This window comes from Petaurus breviceps, unplaced genomic scaffold (genome assembly GCF_028583685.1).
Source record: "Petaurus breviceps papuanus isolate PSGF00001 unplaced genomic scaffold, PetGlider_PUasm1.0 79, whole genome shotgun sequence".
Lineage (NCBI taxonomy): Eukaryota > Metazoa > Chordata > Mammalia > Diprotodontia > Petauridae > Petaurus > Petaurus breviceps.
Window position 1 is genome coordinate 32,764,814 of NW_027186523.1, and position 21,414 is coordinate 32,786,227.

General features: G+C 36.0%; 1 protein-coding gene across 2 annotated transcripts in view; it reads right to left on the reverse strand.

The window, feature by feature from the left end:
• LOC138175901 (reelin-like) overlaps positions 1 to 21,414 on the reverse strand; it is a 566,655-nt gene that overhangs the window by 304,347 nt on the left and 240,894 nt on the right. For both annotated transcript variants that reach the window (XM_069106558.1, XM_069106557.1), the window contains exons 7-8: positions 7,184 to 7,280; positions 1,526 to 1,577 (exon numbers count right to left, since the gene is read on the reverse strand). In XM_069106558.1, coding sequence (XP_068962659.1) covers positions 1,526 to 1,577; positions 7,184 to 7,280 — 149 coding nt within the window. The remainder of the gene's footprint in view (positions 1 to 1,525; positions 1,578 to 7,183; positions 7,281 to 21,414) is intronic.

A 21,414-nucleotide genomic window follows, 5' to 3' on the forward strand; every position in this document is an offset into this window, starting at 1 on the left:
AATAAAGATTTTAGAGTTTTTAAACAAGAAGAGCATTAATAAAATAATAAAGATAAATTACTGTAAATAAAAAGGCTTCAAATCGCAAATAGAGAAATTCAGAAACACCTAGCAAAAATTAGCAAAAATAGCAGAAGATATAGTTAATATTGCAAGTGTTCTGGAAAGATAGGAAAACAAATATTGGCAGAGTTATGAATTAGTATAACCGTTTTGGAAAGCAATTTGGAATTCTTCAAGTAAAGTGACCAAAGTTCCCCTGCCTTCTGACCCAGAGATTCCACTGCTAGGCAATACTCCAAGGAGGTTATAGATAAAGAAGGCTCTCTATACATAAAAATAGCTATGGATCACTTTTTGTGCCAGTAAAGAAATAGAAATAAAGTAAATGCCCATGGATTGAGGATTGGATGGACAAATTGTGGCAACTGAATGTAATGGAATATTATCGTGCTACAGATGAATACAGAGAATCATGGAAAGACCTATGTGAACTGATGCAAAATGAAGTAAGCAGATCTCAGAAAACAATATACATAGCGATTCTAACAATAAAAAAAAAACAACCACTACAAAACAAGTGAAAATGAATGTCGTAAAATTACAAAGAGCAAGGTTACCCTCAAAAAAGTGATATGACAAGATACTTCCCTTTACTCCTTTGCTGGGGATAGGGCTGGGGTTCCAGGGCTAGGGAAAACTGTACTCATTTTCCATTGTGTTGATAGGTTTTACTCATTTTTTATAAAAAATATTTCTTAAAAGGGATTGCTCTCTGGGAGTGGGGAAGAGGACAGGGGGAAATTTAAGTGATACAAAAATAAAAGCTATCAAATACAATTAATTTTAAAATAAAGTCAAGCAATAAATAATAATGAATTTGACTGCTAATAGAAAAGATAAGCCAAAGAAAAGAAATAATTAAGTTACTCTGAAAGTAATTTCTAAAATGATTTTATATAGTTCATGCAGATATTTCTAAATCAATCAAGGAAGCATTTTTCACAAAAAATTAATCAAATAATCACATGAAATACTATAATGTAGTCATCACTTAATTAACCATAGATGAATTATATGCTTTGTTAATTATGGTTACAAAGTAAATTTAAATTGTCTTCCCTCTACCTCCTACCTCTATTTCCCAGTCTTTGTAACTGTATAGTTAAGGAATGTTTCACAATTAAATATTAGCCTAAACAAAATAGCTTAGGAAGGAATTATGCTTTAGTTGACAAAAAAAATCAGAAAGTGTATTCAGATTATGTGGCACTTTAGATTACTTCCACCATTCTTTTACTCAACTTCTACTAATAAATGTCAGTTTATAATAAATATTCATAATTTGACTTTAGTCAATAAAGTTTCACTGCTTATGCTCCAACATCACCCTCATAATGTCATTGGTCCTCTTTAAGAATAAAAGACAAACAGCAACTACTACTACTATTATGCACAACATCCATTATGATTAATAGGTTAAAAAAAGTATGTTTTCAAAAGCTAAATTGACATAAATACTTACCTATAGAAAACTGAAGGACAGAAGCTGTTGTTGTATTAAGGCCAGCAGTGGTCTAAAGAGAGGAACATACAAAGATTAGAGATAAATAGAAAAGGACAGAGAAAGAGAGGGAAAAATGAGTGATGGGGAAAAAGAAAGGAATGAGAAAAGAAATAGAGAGGAATATGGAGAGAAAGAAGCAATTATTAGAATCATATTTAATCACTTTATTTCTCACCGTTTGCTTCTTTTCTTTTTTGCTTTCAAATTTGTTTATGGTTAGGCCTAGGGAGATAGAACTATTCCATGTTACCCTTGGAGAAACAGCTATAGGAACACTGTACTCAGGAACAGTAGTCAATTTCTCAGATCCCTTGTTGCCTGTATTGGTGCTAGTGAAACTTATTGGGTAGCAAAGGGGAATGATGCAAAAATGTCCATATATATAAAATTATATCAATGAACACAGACAGAATATTGGGGCATAGAATGAATATTTTTTTCACTTAATAAAACCACCCAGCTCCAAATATCTTTAGCTCTCTCCAACTTCATGAAAGAATATATATCACCATCTAATACTGATGAGAAATTAACTTGTTTCAAAAGGCTTCCAGAGGTTATTCCATAATTTTTAATGTCAGAAAATTCTTCGTTTTCAGAGTGCTATTTGAGCGCAAAACTGCACCAAGAATTTTTGGGGCACCCTGTATATAACTTAGGTTCCTCTAATCATAATTAAAACAGGTCATAAACTGTATATGACAAGATCAATAGACCACAGTGGCTAACATGCCCCAGAACTCTTCTTTGAGAAGAGCTACATCATCATAATTTGCTTAAAATGATCAAGATTTTGATTATTACTATAACTACATGAATACTGAAAATAGTGTAAAAATTGCTACAATTCATTTATTCCACATAGTCTGTGCCAGTCAGGAATTCTGACTTACAAGGTTTTGAATGAACAATTTCTAATTCAAACAAGATATTTTATGGTAAATCCTTGGTCTTAAAGCATAAAGTGGATAATTACTATCAGAAAAACCATAGGTGATGGGGGATTCTGTTGATTTTTATACCATGTGAGTGTATTACCTTCCCCCACTTAATGTCCTGCTCTCATGCCTTGTCATAGTGGGGTACCGACCTAGGTTTCTGGGGATTCTGCCAACACAGCAGAAGCTCTGATAGTCCCTTCTATTGTGGAAAGGAATCAGGCATTGGACAGTTGTCTGAAGACAGGCCCAGCTACACTGGGAAAGAAAGGTTCATTGCTTGGTGGCATAACAGATAAAGTACTGGACTTGGAGTCAGGAAGACCCAAGTTCAAATCTTCCCTCAGAAGTTTACTAGTTTATGACACTTCGACCGTCATTTAAACTCTCTCAAACCTCTCAATTTCAGGAAATGGGATAACATAGGAAGTGTTTTGTAAAACATGAAACACAATATAAATGCTGGCTGTTGTGAGATTGGTCACTGGGTGAGGAATTTATTTTTCAGCTGTGAGGCTCACTAAGCAAAAAGAGGTTGCAATCTTTGTGGGTGGAGGAAGGATATACTGAATGTACTGAAGAATATATCACATAAACATATACCAGCAGCAGCATTTCCCTCCTATTCCTTAAATTTGAAAAAGAGTATGAAATTGTTTTTGAAAGATTTTTGCAATATAAGTTCTTTGAAGTAAAGATAAATGCAAAGTGTGACTATTATTTTTGTGTGAATAATCACAATGAAAATTTATAGGAGGATCACCTTGGCAACTATCAACAAAGGCAAAAAAAGAGCATAGAGGTTCACAAGTACACATGGCATTGTGTCACTCATGATTCCAACTCCCTAGCAGTATCCCCTGCTTATGAAGTCACACTGCTGACTCCTAAATTATATGTACACAGCATGAAGAGTAGAATATCACAAATAATCAAAGACTTATGACTATTGATTGGTCAACACCTTTTTTCCCCCTGATACTAGTGTGACTAAGGAGCTGTGAGATAATTATTTTCCTTTCACTTCTTCTCTTTTCCCATTCAGTATTCTGAAATAATTATCAAATGGGAGAGTTAGGGGAAATAAAGAAAAAAATAGCAGAAACATAGGGCATGCTTTACCCATGAACTATATAATTTGTTTTCAGATAACCAATTACATTTCAAATTGGCAATTATAAATGTTCATCTTTACCTAAAACATCAATAGAATTTTACCCTGAAAAATTAGTAATTTTTAAATTCGGACAACATGGCAACTAAAGGGCCTCTTAAAAGGGATTTTGATCAATAATATATATGAGCCAAGAACAATTTACATAGAGGTCTTAGCTACAAAATGCCTGAGCTTTAATATCCCGAATAAACTGAAGCATGTAAAACACGAAGATTTATAGCTATCGGAATCTTAAGAATTTATTGCTCATGGTCAGGCCATTAACCCTTGGAGAAGAGTATGTAGAAAGATGTTTGTACCCTATTCAATGTCATTTTTCATGCTCTTTTGTTCCCCAGTCCCATTTTTATTGGGCGTGAGAGTTCCATAGCCTGAATTCATCTATATAGCCGAATACATTTTCCAAAGTATCAGAGTATCATATGGTAAATAATCATACGCAACTCGTGTATGTCACTTCTCTCCATATGATAAAAGTAAAGACCAAAATTATTTTTCTTTATTTTACACTACTAAAAAGGATAAAAGCACAGAGCAGTAAAGTGCTATCGCATGTGTCCTACATATAAGGACGTCATTTAGTAGAAAGCAGATCCTGGCTCTGACTTATTAACATCTCAGGTCACACTTGAATTTCCTCATCTGCAAAATGAGATAGTTGGATCAGATGGCCTCTTTAAAAAGTCCATTCTAGCTTCTAGATGTGTGACACCATGCTATGTAAATGTCAAATGTTGGCTCCTTACATATGATGGCAGGTAACTGGTCTGATTATGGTTTTTCCACTTCATTGAATGACTGACTGACTTCACTGACCAAAGAGAGCTGCTATTTTGCCTTTTTGTAGGTCAAGCCTTTGACTCTATAGTTGCTATGTTGGTGACGAATTTAATGATCACTTTAGTAAGAACTGCTACTATTAACAATAATGAAATATATTTAAATATTTTATATATTAAATATATATTATGTCCATAAATATATATATAACATATAAAATATATGAAAATAAATATATTCAAATAAAATATAAACAATCTTGGGATTCAGTGGACCCATTCTTATCTTGCCAAATCGGAGCAGGTTCAGGTTGGGTAGGATATTTCTGACATTCATGAGTACATTCACCCAAAGTTTCCCCAAACAAAATGTCTTCATTGAATATAGTTAAAACAATCATTTTGGAAAGTAATAAAACTATGTTCTATATGATGGCAACCTAGTAGCTTTAGTGGATTTTTCAGTTTTTACCCATTGGTTTAGTTATCATGGAATAACAAGAAGGGATAAAAGTTCGATTATACCGTAGGAAAGCAATACTGAGCTATGAAACCAACACAGTAGCAGCCATTAACAAAAACAAGAAAATGGCAGAGATTCCTAGTAGTAAGTAAATGTGAAAGTTTCCCTTTATATTTTCATCTACATGAATTCCAGGAATAGATTTAGAACTTCAGTCACAATATTGCAGGCTTGAATCCAATTTTACTGGGAAAAGTGTTGCTCAGGAAAAGGAAATGTTTGCTGCCTAGAATATAAGCATGATTCTTAAACTGTCTGTAATATTTCACACCGTTTCAAATGATGTAAAAGCTTCCTAGGAAAATTCTTAGGATGAGAAGATGATCCTATGTATAATTTTTCACCTTTGGAAACATTACTTCAAAAATGTCATGGACTTAAACCAGAAAATTATTTTTAAACATTTCTTTTTGTTTAAGTATTTAATTAACCTTACTAGTAATGTTGCACAAATCAAAAAGGTTGATTAGGCAAGCTAACCCTAATAGAAAATTTGAATAGCCAAAAAAATAAATAACTTGGGTCTTATGGTTAGGTGATTATGAGTTTAAGGGCTCTTTTTGGAATAATGTTTTATTTCCTATTGACTGATGGAAAAGTACAATTTGACAAGCATTTCCAAAGGTACTACTGAAATTAATCTCTGTTCAAATTGTCTTCTGTGGAGAGATTGGTATTTTTTCCTAAAGATTTATAAATTTAGTTCTTAGTGGGGAAAAATCAAGAGTGATACACACTATTTAAAAAATACTAGCAAAACTTTGATTTAGGGGCTTCTTTAAGGAGAGCTGCAGTCCTGGCGTCACATCCATCTTGGGGAATAATATAGCACCTTCCCAGACTTGAGTTATGAGGACCTATTATTTTAATTTGCATCCAATTAATTCTGTTGTACGAGCTCCAATTTCAACAAGAAACTCCTCAATTTATCAATGTTTTGAGGCTCCTCTCTTCAATAAATTAAATGTATCTATTGCCATGAAAGAGGTATTCATGCAGTATGAAAAAGAACCATGTTACATAAAATTAATTGGCTATCACTTCTTGATAACTAAATCTTCTTTTAATTGCTACAGCATTTTTCTTACTTAAAAAAAACACCACAGAATACATAGTCTTTTAGGAACATATTAAACTAATGATGTTGGAATAGGATGTGTGGGTTTGTTGGTAAAAGTGAAAAACCACAACAAAATATTCCCTAAACCTGCTACAAAAGACAACAGAATAAAGACACGTGAAACATAAAGAACAAGTATCAAGGAAGAACAAAAGTATATATAAGCAGATTATCATCAGAGAAAAGGGCAGCAGAAAGGAGACAACAAATGATATACAAGTCTGAGTAACCTCAGTTCTGTAAAATTGAGTTTCAAGCTTTATAGACTTGAGCCAGGTAACTCAAAAGATAATTAACCACATACTAATGGCTAGTGCTTATATAAAATCATACAATCATTCCTTATGATCCCCAATGCTTTGTTTTATTTTTTTAATGGTAAAAGCAGTCCAAAACATTAATTTTCCAGTAGGAAAAGTTAAGGAAATGTAATCCATCTTTTAAGAATTTGAAATAAATCATTTTAAGCAAAAATGTTTAAAACCAGTTTATTTGTTTTTAACCTTTATTTTTTCTTGGTGATTACAATTTGCAATGGTAAGTGTCAATAATGATAATGGAAAGTTATTTATATAACACTTTACGGTTTTTTTTTAAAGCACATAACATACATCACATAAGCCAAAATTTCAGAACAGTTTGAGAAAATCATTCATCAAATGTGTCTGATCTGCTTAGAAAATGTCATGGAAATTTCAAAGTAAAAAATCTTTCCTATGAATACTTAAATTTACATATAAGCATTTTGAAAAAAAGCATATACAAACTATGCTTAGCCTGAGTGTGTAAAGAATAATTAACTGAAATGTTACTATAGTAATACTAATACTATATAGATCCATTTGGAGCTTTGCCAGTTTTTTATTATTTTTTTTCTTTTTACCTTTGAAACACCTCCTCTCTCTTCCTTAGAAATATGGCTAGCTATTAACACTATAAGCAATACTGTAACATCTTAAGTAAGCTTAAATAGTATAGTAAAACCTTTCATTGGTTCAAAAAAACCAAGCCTTAAACAAAATAGATTTTCAAAAAGTCTTATGCATTTAGAATCATATCAGCAAGAAACACGCCCTTACCAGTTCTCTTGGACCATATGGTTCACAGAACGTCACAGCATTGCCATGCATAATTACACCACACTGTTCTCCAATCTCACAGTTGTTACATTCCACCCTGAAAGAACATGGAAATTCATTTCAATATGAGATATAAAGTTGTATAAGGCAACTAACTTAGAAAAGAAAATCCAATGGTTGACAAAGTCCAGGTTGCCCAGATTTTAGTTATATATTATACCAACAAGAATGAAATTAAACTGAATTGAACCTACAGTTTTAATATTAAATGTCTATGAATAAAATGCTGACAATTAAAATTAATAACTTTTTAAGGTTATTAAAACTTCCCAGGTAAAATAAGATACCTAATTATCCTTTTTGTATAAATATGTTTAAAGATGTCTGTAGCCAGCAAAAGTTGACATATACTTTTTATATTTCTTACATTTGTTTTCAATTTACTCACAGAATTTATTCTTCCTTTTATGATATTGTGCTGGGTTTTAGAATTCTCATCTTAGGATGATTTATTGGTTTCATTTTTTTTTTGTCATTAGGAACATTAGGGAAACTACCTATTGTGTAGTTGGAGGCAGCAAGGCGATGCAGTGTATAGCGGACTGGGCCTAGAGTCAGGAAGACCTGAGTTCAAATCCAGCATCAATACTTAGTATATGACCCTGAGCAAGTCACTTAAACCTATTTGCCTCAGTTTCCTCATCTGTTAAATTAACTGGAGAAGGAAATGGCAAACCATTCCAGTGTCTTTGCCAAGAAAAACCTAAATGGGGTCACAAAGAATTGGACATGAGTGAACAACAACTTACATTTCTTAATACTATTTTGCCTGTTGATTGCAGTATTTGCCTGTAAATACTGATACAATACTTTTTCTTCCATTGCATTTTAGTTTACCCTTTTAGCCATTATATACCCAGCCACGAAGGGGAAAAAAGATCTATGTTTCCCCTTCTAGCACCTTGTACCCCATGAGAGCTGTATTTTATGAAGAACATTTTTGAAGGCTCTCACATTCCAGGTGCTACACACTGTGGAAAGGGCACTGTGCCCTTAATTTAAGGGACCTTTGTAGTATGCCCTTTCAGCGATTTGCTTATGTCTGAGACAAGGCAGCAAAAAATTCTGAGACATATTCCTCCTAGCAACCTCAGGAGTAGAAGCAAGAAATAGGAACAATAAATAATAGGTATACAGCAAAGGATTCACTGTTATATGGTATATTTCATAGAGGGAAAAACCTGTCATCCACGTTCATAGCCAAGGACAATGAAACCAAGACTATCCAAATTTGAACAAAGGCAGTAACTTTCAGTAACTATTAAATAGGTTACTGTATCATTGGATCATGAACCTCTTAGAGAAAAATTTTCACTGTTTTAAAAATAAGAATCCAGGGAAAATATGTTAGCACTCTTTGTTCTGTCAGTCATGTCAGACTTTTCATGACCCTATTTGGGGTTTTCTTGGCAAAGATACTGCAGCAATTTGCCATTTCCTTCTCTAGCTCATTTTATAGAAGAGGAAACTTCAGCAAACAGTGTTAAGTGACTTGCCCAGGGTCACACAGATAGCAAGTATCTATGGCCAGGTTTGAACTCAGGAAAATGAGCCTTCCTGACTCCAGGTCTGAAATTCTATCCCAGGGCTGTGGAACCTGTGGTCTCAAGGCCACATTTGGCCCTCTAGGTCCTCACATGCCAATCCAAATTTGAATTCAAAGGGCCACACTTGAAGACTTAGAGGGCCACATGTGACCCCAAGGCTGCAGGCTCCTCACCCCTGCTCTATCCACTGTGCCATTTAACTGTTCTTCACCTTGGTGCTAGGAAGATACACACACACACACACACACACACACACAATTTTAAGTCGAATTTTAAAGCCTAGGTCTCAACTGCTTTAAGGATTTGGGGGGATTTCCTCCATTGGTATCTACTTCCTTGCTATATGAATCTCTTCTATATAGAGAGCCTACAACTTTGGGAAAATTACTTTGAGGTTTAACATGAGTGGTACAGTTTTAATTATGATACCCCCTTTTAAATGGTGCAAGTAGTCTATCTTCAACCTGTGGTCACTGAGAGTAATAAAAGAAAAAGGAAATACGAAAGGCTTCTTGTTCCAATGATATCCTCAGCATGGATGGGTATCTATGACACTGTGAAATGACTCAAGGTGGGCAAGTGTAGGCAACAACAAATCTGAGAACACCAGGAATGACACAAATATTTAAACAACGAGCAGCATGATCCAATGAACACAACACTGTATTTGGAGTCGTGGACACCTTGGCTTGATTTTTGCCTCTAATACTTATCAGTCATTGTTGTTAGTCCTTCATTCTGGAAGAAGACCATGACATCAGAGAGGTGACACCATGACTTTCCAGTGAATTAGATGTATTTAAGTGAGGCAGGGCTGTGCAAAGTCGCCAGCCTCACTTTTTCTTCCAGAGCCATCTGGGTCCAGGGGCCAGATATAGATCAGGAGTACTGAAGATGGCCCCCACTTATTAGCTTGACAATCAGCTCTCTGAGCCTTAGTTTATTCCTCTACATAGAGGTGTCAATATTCCCAAAGCAGATTAAAATATAATTGGGAAATGTGTAAGAAAATAACTAAAGGTACAGTAAGTTTTATAAGTCAATATGCAGCTATGGGGATCTTTATGTATTGTTCAGTGGCCTCCATTTCTATTCCATCTACAATAAGGGGATTATGTGTAATACCTTCTTCATAAGGTTATTGTGTATATCAGAGCATGACACTTGCTAGCTGAGTGACATTGGGCCAGTCACTTAACCTCTGTTTGTCTCAGTTTCCTCGACTGTACATATGATAATAATGGTGCTTACTTCCCTAGGTTGCTGTGAGGATCAAATGAGAGAAAAATTGTAACGCACTCAGCTTGGTGCCTGGCATATAGTGAGTGCTATATAAATGTTAGCTTTTGTTATTGTTATCATCATCATCACTGTTATAAGATATGTAAAGCCTTCTGCAAGCTTTAATGGGCTGATTTTTTTCATAAGGGTGGGACATTCTCAGTATCAGACCTTCCTTCACTGACACAGATAGCAACTCTATATTGTAGTAGTACTAATTAAACCCTAGATTTCCTGACATGCCCCAAACTTCCTTGACATACCCAGGGATCACACAGCTAGTAAGTATCAGATTTGGGATCTAAACCAGTCTTCCTCTGTTCAATCTCAGGACTCCAAATACCATACTCTATAAAGTAATGCTCAGGACAGGATCTGGCACATAGTAATAGTCACTATATAAATGCATATTCCCATTCTCCTTCCCTAAACCATGCAGTCTCTTCTCAGGGATGGATGGAGAGAACTGTGAGGTTATTATATGTCTGTGTTCAGTTCTATACAGAGAAAGATGGAAGTAGGGGGGTACCAGCTCTTATCAAGGAACTACTACTCTGTGCTAAGCACTGTGTTAAGTGCTTTACAGATATTAGCATCTGATCCTCATGGTAATTGTGTGAGGTAGGTACCATTATTATCCTCATTTTGCAGTTGAGGAAACTGAGACAAACAAGTTATCTGACATGCTGCCTCCATAGGATTGTACAGGTTAGCAAACCTCTAGTTTGATATATGAAAATTGCCTAAGCTTTTAACCACTGCTCCTCGTAAAACTTTATATTAAAATGATCTTTACTGATCATGGTATGAACCTTCTCAATAATTACTACACCCAGAGATTTTGCTAATGAAGAACGTCTATTATCAATGAATATGAAGTATGATTGTGGCAACAGGAGGGGTCAAATAGATAAAATGCTGGGCTCTCTGAAATCAAGAAGATCAAAGTTCAAGCCTCTTCTTCAGCATAAAGTGAGTAGATTTACACTCAACAAAAGGAGTCTCCACCATAATGGAGGCTGGCTGGCATAGAAACCAAATGGCAAAGACGTTCCCTATGAATAAGTGAGGTGCTTCAGATGCTGCTATTTGGTGAAGACATTGAGCTGAATGGACAAAGTTCTAGAATACTGCAGTCTCCTAAATGGGATTCATAATTACTCAAAAGAGTTTGACCTAAGTAGTGACACATAAAAATAATGAGTAAAGAATGGTTACCTTCTAGATTATGCTATAGAGTTTTAAAGATAATATTATACATATATCTATGTCTATAGACACACATGTGTGTCTTGGGGAGACACTACAAATAGAAAATGAGATGGTCTCAGAGGTGAACAGGAGGAGAATAGGCTTGGTTGTCTTTGAGAAATTGTTAAATATGTTTAATGATCTTGAATTTCTCTCTGAAGTAAAGATCCATCTTTTTAGCAATAATCTATTTTAGCAACACTTTTCTACTTGTGATGCTTGATGCCTATGACTTATGGAACATCAAAACACTGAAGATGAGGTTCACCCAAAGGACAAAGAATAAGCATATATTATCTATGAGCAGGCTGGAATACAGTACAAAGGAATAACTGTGCAGAAGTGTTGCGAATGGCACTACCAGAGAGATGCATTGCTAGAAAAAAATATGGGTCAGTTATTTAGTGAGAATGAGGGATAACCTTTGGATAGCTCATTCACTCTGTTAATATCTCCACAATGTCGAGTGACCCACAAGAAATTCCCCACTATGCTATGTAACTCCCATCGTGAGATGCACAAGTTAAACAGCCACGGATGAATTGTGATCTGCATCACTGGTAGGAGTACTAACAGTGATGAGATCCTAAATCCATTGCAGTATTGAAGCAATTTCATTATATGTCTCTTTCCAAAGATCAAGCATCAACCTATCAAGAAGAATTTTTAAAGCACTAACTATGTGCCAGGTACTTGACCAACTACTGAGGATACAAAGACAAAACTAATCCTCTGAAATAACCCCTGCTCTCAAGAGGCTTACATTCTGTTAGGAGAATGAATGTATACATATCTAAATCTACAGAGAATATATGTAGAATGAAGACAAAATAAATATAAAGCTCTTAAATCTTGAGCTCTTTCTCTCCTGGGAGAAGTGAATCATACTCATATAGACCTTGTTATAAACTAAACAAGAAAATACCATCATTTTGAAGCAAAATAGAAAGATCTCCAGATTCTCCTTAGGAAAGAAAATAAATGATTTAGCTGCCTTGATTCCATTTGAGACCCTGTCCTTTCTCATTCACTACTTTCCTATGTCTCTCTTCCCTTTTGTGACTTAAACTCCTTGAGAAGGTAACCTTCAATAGGCCACTGCTCACTCTCTTAAGTCTTTGTAGTCTGGCTTCTGTCCTCATCAAGCAACCAAAATTACTCTCTGCAAACTTACTGATAATCTTTCGATTGCCAAATCCAGTGGTTTTCCCCAGTCCTCATCCTTTTTGACATCTATGCAGCCTTGGACACTGCTGATCTCCCTCCTCTCCTTGGTACTCTCTTCTCACTAGGTTTTTATGACAGTGATCTCTCCTGGCTTTCCTCCTACTGGGTTGACCCCTCCTCTGTTTCCTTTGCTGGATTTTCATTTAAGTCATGCCCACTAAATGTGGGGGTCATCCATGTGGCTGTCCTGGGCCCTCTTCTCTTCTCCCTCTATACCTTTTCACTTGGTGATCACATGCTTCCAAAGTTTCAATTATTATCTCTTGGTTAATATGGAAATATGTTTTGCATGATTTCACATGTAGAACTGATATATTGCTTGCTGATATCATATTGCTTGCCTTCTCAATGAGTGGGGGAGGAGCTGGAGGGAAGGAGTAAATTTAGAACTCAAAATTTTTTAAATGTTCAAAATAAACAAATAATAAGTTTTAAAAGTTATCTCTGTCTAGATGATTCTCGGATCTATTCATCCAGCCCCAATCTCTCTCCTGATCTTTAGTCTTGCATATGCAACTGCCTAGTAGATATCTTGAATGTCCCACAGAAATCTTAAACACAATACGATCAAAACTGAACTCCTGATCTTTCCTCCTAAATCCTCTCTCCTTTCCAGGTTCCCTAGGAAACTTCTAAGGGTACCACCATCCTTATAGCTACCCAGGCTTTTAACTTAGGTGTCATTCTCATCTCCCACCCCCATATCCAATATGCTGTCAAAGTCTTCTGATTCTGCCTTCTTAACACCTCTTGTATACACCCCACTTCTCTCTTCTGATGCTATCACCATCCTGGTAAGGGCCCTCATCTCCTCACACCTGTAGCAATAACTTGTTGGTTGGTCTCCCTGCCTCAAGTTCCTCTCCATTCTAATTCAGCCTCCTCTCAGTTGTCAAATTGATCTTCCTAATAACTAAAGTGTGACCATGGTACCCCAACCCCATTAAATAAAGTACAGTTTGTTAAATATTAAGCCCAGGATAAAACATAAATTAATCCTCTGTTTGGTTTTAAAACCTTTCATTATTTGGTCCCTTCCTATCTTTCCATTGGTCTTATACTGTACTCCCCTACAAGTATTCTGTGATCTAGGGACACTGGCCTCCTTGCTTGTGTGTGCACAGAAAAATATCTAACATTTATATTATCCTTTAAGATTTGCAAAGTGCTTTACAAATATTATCTCATTTCATCCTAACAACATCACTTAGAGGTAAGTGTTCTTACTATATTCATTTTGCATGTGAGGAAACTGAGGCAGAGAGAGGTTAAGCAATTTGCCTAGGATTGCACAGTATCTCAGAATGAATTTGGACCAAGGTCTTCCTGACTGCAGGTCCAGTACTCTAAGCACTGAGCAACCTAGCTGCCAAGATGATCCAATTCTCAACTCTGCCTTTTCACTAGATGTCTTTCATGCCTGGAATTCTCCCCCTTCTCCTCACCACCTTTTAGCTCCCCTGGCTTCTTTCAAGTCTCAGATAAAGTCTCACATTCTGCAAGGAGACTTTTCCAGTCCTCCTTAATCTTAGTGCCTACCATCCGATAAGATTCCCAATTTATACTGTCTGTATCTTATTTGTAAACAGTTCACATATTCTGTCCCTCATCAGATTATGAGTCCTTTTGAACATGGGCTATCCCCCCCCCATCTTTGTATCCCTAGGGCTTAGCATGGTGACTGATGCATTATAGATGTTTAATATATGATCGTTTACTAATTACCAAAACAAAACAAGAACTATCGTTTCCTTAGACTTAGTCACTTTGTCACAAAATTCTCATAATGATTCTTTTGATTATCAAGTCTCTTCCCCTTTAATGACTCCATACAACATTTGCCCAAGCAGATGAAGAATATGAGTGACACTTATATGACAAAATTTGGTGCTGAATATTAAAACGTAGAAAAGTCATTAAAAGATGACTCCTTAATATTAATATCCTCCTTGATATATTACATAGCCATAAATCCTAAAATTTCACAATATCAAAAGAATTGAAATCACAAATGATCAAAAGAAATGGCAAAGGAATGGTGTACAATGAACAGAAACAGACTGTGTTACCCATAATGACTCACATTCAGGAAGTGGTATAAAATCCATTATTTGGGATATGTGTAAGCAAAAAATGAGGTTGGATGGTCATGTAGCCAGAGACAGAAAATAAATAGAAAGGCCAAGTAGTGTATTAGTACACTTGAAATACTAAAAGAAGAAGTAGGGTTTCACATGAAAAAAGGTCTGCATATGGCATAATCTGTATCAGAAGAGTAAGCAACCAAATCAATAAAATCTAGGATTACATCTGTTTGATGCACACCTTCATTTCATTTCATTATTTCACATTATAAACCACTATGAGATGCCTCATCAATTTTTCAAAAGGTTTTCCTCTGTCTAACAGATTAATCTTCATGACTTGAGCATTTAAAATCAGATGGTACTCTTTGAGAAGATTGCAAATAGATGGATACTTAACTCTAATTCTATGGAACATAGCATAAGTACCAAAGGATGTTACTTCAGTGTTACAGATAACAGTCTTGCTGTTTATTGGCTATTACATCCCACAGTTTAGTCTCTTTGTTTTACAATTTGATTTCTTACACTTTCTTTCAGAAATTGAGTTTTCTTAAATTGTGTTCAGAGAGCAGAACTGCTGGAAAAACTAATTTTTAAGTAATTCCCAGTTAAATTGTCCTTTCAAAGGAACCAATCTGGTTTCTGGATTCAGAGATTCTTTTTTTTCCTTTTTTTTTTTTTGGAGGGTGGGAGGGCAGGGCAATTTGGGGTAAGTGACTTGCCCAAGGTCACACGGCTAGTAACTGTTAAGTGTCTGATACCGAATTTGAACTCAGGTCCTCCTGACTCCAGCGCTGGTGTTCTATTCACCGTACCACCTAGCTGCCCTGATTTGGAGTTTCTAAAGAGATCTAGTAAAGAATCTGACATTAATCACATCCCTAGGCTAGGCCAACTTTCTTTATTTGTCTCATAAGGATATGACAATTACTATATGAGTCAGAAAGGTATTCTATTTACTCCTGACAGTGATATTTTGTAATATTTTATGGCAGGTTCCTTTGGCTCCTCATCTAATCTTTATTTTTCTATTACAAAACATGCTTGGTATCAATTCTTTAATGTGTATAAAACATGAAGCCACTGAAAGAACAATACTCATTTCTAAGCAATCTGACAATCATGCTATTGTTTTTGTCACCAGAAGTTTTTAGCTACATGTAAATTTTGTAACTGTATCTGAATTGTTTCAGACAATTTTATTATTATTTTTTTTTGTCAAGGCAATTGGGGTTAATTGCCTTGTGTTGTGTTAATTACCTTGAATTGTGATCTGCATCACTGGTAGGAGTACTAACAGGGTCACATGGCTAGTAAGTGTCAACTGTCTGAAGTTGGGCATGAACTCAGGTGCTCCTGCTCCTGGGGCCGGTACTCTATCTATCACAGCACCTTGTTGCCTCTGACAATTTTATATTTTTAATGTAAAAGGGCGGAAATCTGCTTTTATAATGAAATCTTACAAATGGCAAGTTGTAACCAATAAATAGTACCAGTAGAAAATATGTTAGTCTGAAATAATCATGTAGCAATCCATTCCCAGTTTTCTTTGAAAACATTATAGCTTAGCGATTATTTATGACAATCTACTTAATGCAAAATTATGTTTTTAGTCTCAATGAAACAAGGAAACCCTCCATCACTGAGAGTATTTTTGTTGACCAACAAAGTTGGAGTCAAACCATAAATATTAACATGCTTCAAAGTGAACCTTTTTATTTTACTGTAACAATTCTCCCGACAGGTAGAAGTTTCATTATTCTGATGGCAGTTCTTTGTTTCTGCTCTCAATTATTTTGGTGTTTGTTCTTTGTTCTACAACAAAGAATCATGTGAGATGTGTATCTGAGTTGGAAAGACTAAGTTTTTAAAGTCACAATTAGGTGGTTAATGCATCCTTTCAAAATTGTTAGGTATGAAAATAAGCCAGAGAGACTCTGCTGCAGCACTATTCAGCAGACACAGAGGAATCTCTGAAATACAATGGAGAATTTGAAATTTAAATGTCACTGAAGTCTGTGGGCCCACACATATAATAATTGGAGTGATTCATATACATGGCTTTCAGCAGGCAGGAAAGAGGAAAAAGAGGAGGAGGATTAATGGGGAAATTATATTCATTTGAACTCTTTGCACAAACTGGAGATTTATGAATAGTTTGCAGTGACATCACACCAATGACAGACAATAAATAAACAACTGAAAGGCCGTTTTTCAAGAGTAATGTCTTTGACAATGATCATTGCTCTTCTTGGGTCAAAATGAAGTCACTCAGCCTTTGGTCAGGTCCACTGCCCAGACAAGTTAATCAACTGGAAACACACTGACAATTATGCATTATCTAATCATCATTCTTTCCTGAGCATGAGAAAAATGAAATTTGTCACCATGCCTGAGAATGGTACTCTATCTACCCATGATATCTTGTATCTGGAAATGGCCAGCGTTGGACTCAATGACATTAACTAATAAACTGTTGCCTGGCATCATAAAGTATAAGCATACATTTTATAATATGACTCTGTCTAGTAGTACTTCATAAACATGGTGATGATGATGATGATGATGATGATGATGATTTAGCTAAGGGAATGGAAATCATGAGTTACTTCAAACTATGGAGCAGACCATTTTCTGGACACTTTGTACTTCTACTTCTCACTGTGAGAGTTCTGACTCTCAATTCCTCTTATCCATTGAGTAGCTAGACTGTCAGTGAAGGGTTTTTCTTTCCATGTTTTTCCTAGTAATGTTCCTAATCTGCTTTAGTCCTGATTGTCTGGATATTGTATTTCCACTCTCATTCTCATACTCAGATTTCTAGTAGTTGAGATGCTGTTACATTTGCTGTTGTTTCACTCTTGGATAATAGCAGTAGTAAATAGTGAGCTATGGAACCACAAAAGAAATAACTGTGCAAAAAAAATCATTCTAATTTAGAATAGTCTTCTCTTCCCTATAAAATGATATACTTCTAAAGGGAAGGAATTATTCTTTCTACATGTATATTTAGACCCTAGCATAGTGTCTTGTACATAATAGGCATTTCCTAAATAATGGGGCAGGTGGCTTAGTAAATATAGTTGTAGACTTGAAGTTAGGAAATTGTTATTTTTCAATCATTTGGTTGTGGCTGACTCTACATGACCCTGTAGATATTGCCCATTGGTTTTTTTTGCCCAAAGATTTTTTTGTTTGTTTATTTGTTTTGGTGAAGATACTGGAGTAGTTTGCCATTTCCTTCTCCAGTGCATCCCTCTTTTACAAATGAGGAACTGAGGCATATAGGGGTTAAGTGACTTGCCCAGGGCCATATAACTAGTATTTGTCAGAGGCTGGATATGAACTCAGATCTTCCTGATTCTACACCTAGCACTCCATCCACTGTGCCACCTAGCTGTCTTAAGTTAGGAGGCCATGAGTTTAAATTTATTTTCAGACACATTATCTTTGTGACTCTTAATTTTGAACCACTGTTTGTCTCAGTTTCCTCATTGGTAAAATGGGCACAAGAGCATTTTGCTTTCACTTAGTTGTTGTAAGCATAAAAAGAAATATTTGGAAAGTCCTTAAAGTGCTATATAAATGCTAGCTTTTGTTACTGTTACTGTTGCTGTTACTACTACTACTACCACTACTACTACTACTACTACTACTACTACTACTCATATTATAATATTTGTTGAGTTGTCATGGTCACTTCATCTCTCCTTTCCCTTTGCAAGTAAAATCAGGAATCATAGAAAAGATTGAAATCAATTCTAGAAATATTTATTTTGTCTACAATCTGCAAAGAACTATACTTTGATAGTTGTGGTGGCACCAATGCAGTTCCTATCTCAAGTTTATAAATCATGTTTACAGATTATTAAGATACAATTTAGAATATGAGGAATTGCCCATGTCAAACAGAGAGCTAGGATAGCTTAGAGGAAGAAATTATTACTTCTAAATAGGGGACCAAAGAAGGTGGCTCATGAAGGAAGTATTTCAATAGGTCGGGATATATTTAAGGTACACATATGCAGAAATAGAAAAAGGCAGAAAGAGATTTGGGAATTTCCAATAGTCCAGTTTGGCTGTCTAGAGAATGCTGGAAAATGTGTGCATGAAGCCTGGGAAGTCTGGCCAGAGCCAGATTGTGGTCATCTTTGCATGGTAGGATAACGACTCTGTGTTTTGTAAGCAAAGAAAAGCTGCCGATAATTTTAAGTGATTAGAGCTGTACATTGAGAGATATCTTTGGCAATACTCTGAAGGATGGAAGAAAGACTTGAGGCAGGGAAAAAGCATGGATCACGATCATAGCAATCCAGACAACGGGTAATGAGGATTTTAATCAGAATGGGGGAATAGCATGAGTGGAAAAGGAAGAGGAGATGAATATTTGAGATATCTGAGAGGCTGAATTAAGGCTCAACAACTGAATGGATGTCAGAGCTGAGAGGCACAGAACAGCTGAACGTGAGTGAGGCTCTGAGACTGGGTCCTTGGGAGAAGTAAGGGACCATATCCGAAAGAGGGAAGTCAGGGAGTGTCGAACATTCTCAGTCATTTTTAAAATTGCTCCCATTATCCTGAATACCCCTAGAGACTAAATCTCTCTTTCCCCTCCATGCCTCCTTTCCTCTCTCACTCCATGTCTTGTCTTGTCTTCTCTCTGTCTCTGTCTCTCTCTCTCTGTCTCTGTCTCTCTCTCTCTGTCTCTGTCTCTCTCTGTCTCTGTCTCTCTCTGTCTCTCTCTGTCTCTCTCTGTCTCTGTCTCTCTCTCTCCCTCCCTCCCTCTCTCCTATTTTATTTATTTTCTCCAGAGTCATAGGATACTATATAAGTCAGATCCCGACTCTTATTGCTTTTTGAAATTAATTGCTTCCATGAATTTAATTGCTCAACTGCTGCCAACAGCACAGTCCTCCTCGATTTGTATTTCCCTGACCCTATAATTATCACCTTTACATACAGAAACAGAAATGTTCCAGTCTTTGGTAGAGCTTCTCTCCTTGATTTGAGCAATTAAGCTAATTTTCTCTATCCTAGGCAATCCTTGCAGTGATTTTCATCCTCCTAGCTGCCTGGCATTTTGTCCCCTAAGCAGATTGATTGAAGTACTCAATTACCTACAGTACATGAGATGTCTTCATCTTTGTCTTCATTTCTGATGTATCCTGTCCCTACTGGGGGCACATCACATTCATCTAGAGCCACTTTCTGAGAGGTTGCCACTGTTCTTCCTTGCTCTCTCCTGAATGCTACCTCTCTGTTATTCTCGTTCTATCATTGTGCTGGAGGGGAAACATCTGTTGTTGTCTAGTCACCATTTGTCATCTTATTTTTCCAACAGTCCCTTGTTTCCTACTAGAACATCCTAGTCTAGTAATATTATAGTTCCGGATGCCTTCTGTGATCCTCATACGGTAAGCATTAAGGGGGATAAACATTTCAGTTGTTCAACAAAGCAAGTTTTTATCCTTGACTTCAGAGATGCCTGGAAGATAAAGGCCTCTCTGTTTCATTTTTTTTTAAAAAGATTAATCTGTTTCCTAGTCCTTTTAAGTATCACTATGTATCCTCAGCCAGGGGTTCTTGATCAAGATCCACAGAAATCTCAGAGGTCTATGGATAAATTCCATGAGATCACTGAACTTGGATGAGGAAAAAATTACACAGAAATTGTCTCTTTCTCTAACATTGGATTTCCTCTGTAATATTAGATATTTTATTTTACATATTTAAAAATATTATTTTGAGAATGGGTCAACAGACTTCACCAGACTGCTAAGGAGGTCCATGACATACACAAGAAAGTTAAGAGTCCTTGATGGAAACTCTGTTCTTCACATGTCATTCTTAAGAGATCAATCTTTTATTTGGTGGAAAGGACACTGAATTGGCATCAGAGTCCCTATCCCTGGTCCAAACTCAGGCTCTGTTATTTTCTATCTATATGAACCCTGGCAAGTCAATTTCTCTGACCTCATTTCTTCATATGAAAGGTTTGAGGTAGATGACCTATAAAATCCTTTGTGGCTTTAAGTCTGTGATCCAGTGATTTAACCTTTGTCAAATAGCTGGTGTTGCATAATGTATTTTTTTTTAAAGTATTAAGGTTTTGGATCTGATTAAGCATACTTGAAAAACAATGTCACTGAGACTGAATGAAACATTGATACCAATAATAAGGAGGTACTGTTCCTGAAATTCCAGAGAGGAATATAATGTCTTGCATGATCTAAGTGCTTAATAGAAATGTTTGTTGAACAGAACTTATTTGAATTGAACTACATGGAGACATCTCAGGTTTTCTTCTTCCTACCTGTTAGTCTTTGGCTGCCACTATATAACTAAGGCAGAAAGCACAGTGGCTTGAACTTAGTATCTTCTCAATAAATGTTCCCTTGTTAGGAGAAAGGCAGGAAGAAGGAGAAGAAAATTGTTTTCCAAGAATGGTGAGAGATTTGTGGAAATCAACTTAAACTCTCTGCAGCAGGTAGGTAGCACAATAGATAGGACATTTGGGCTGGAGTTAGGAAGAGCTGAGCTCAAATAAAGCCTCAGACACTGTGTGGCCAAAGGCAAGTCACTTAACTGCTGTCTGCCTCAGTTTCCTCAACTGTAAAATGGGGATAATAATAGCATCTACTTCCAAAGTTTGTTGAGAGGATGAACTGAGATAATATTTGTAAAGCGTTTAACACAGAACCTGGCACATAGTAGGTACTTAATGTTTATTCCATCTTCTTCCCTCCTCTTACTATTGCATTTGGTCCAATGGCATATT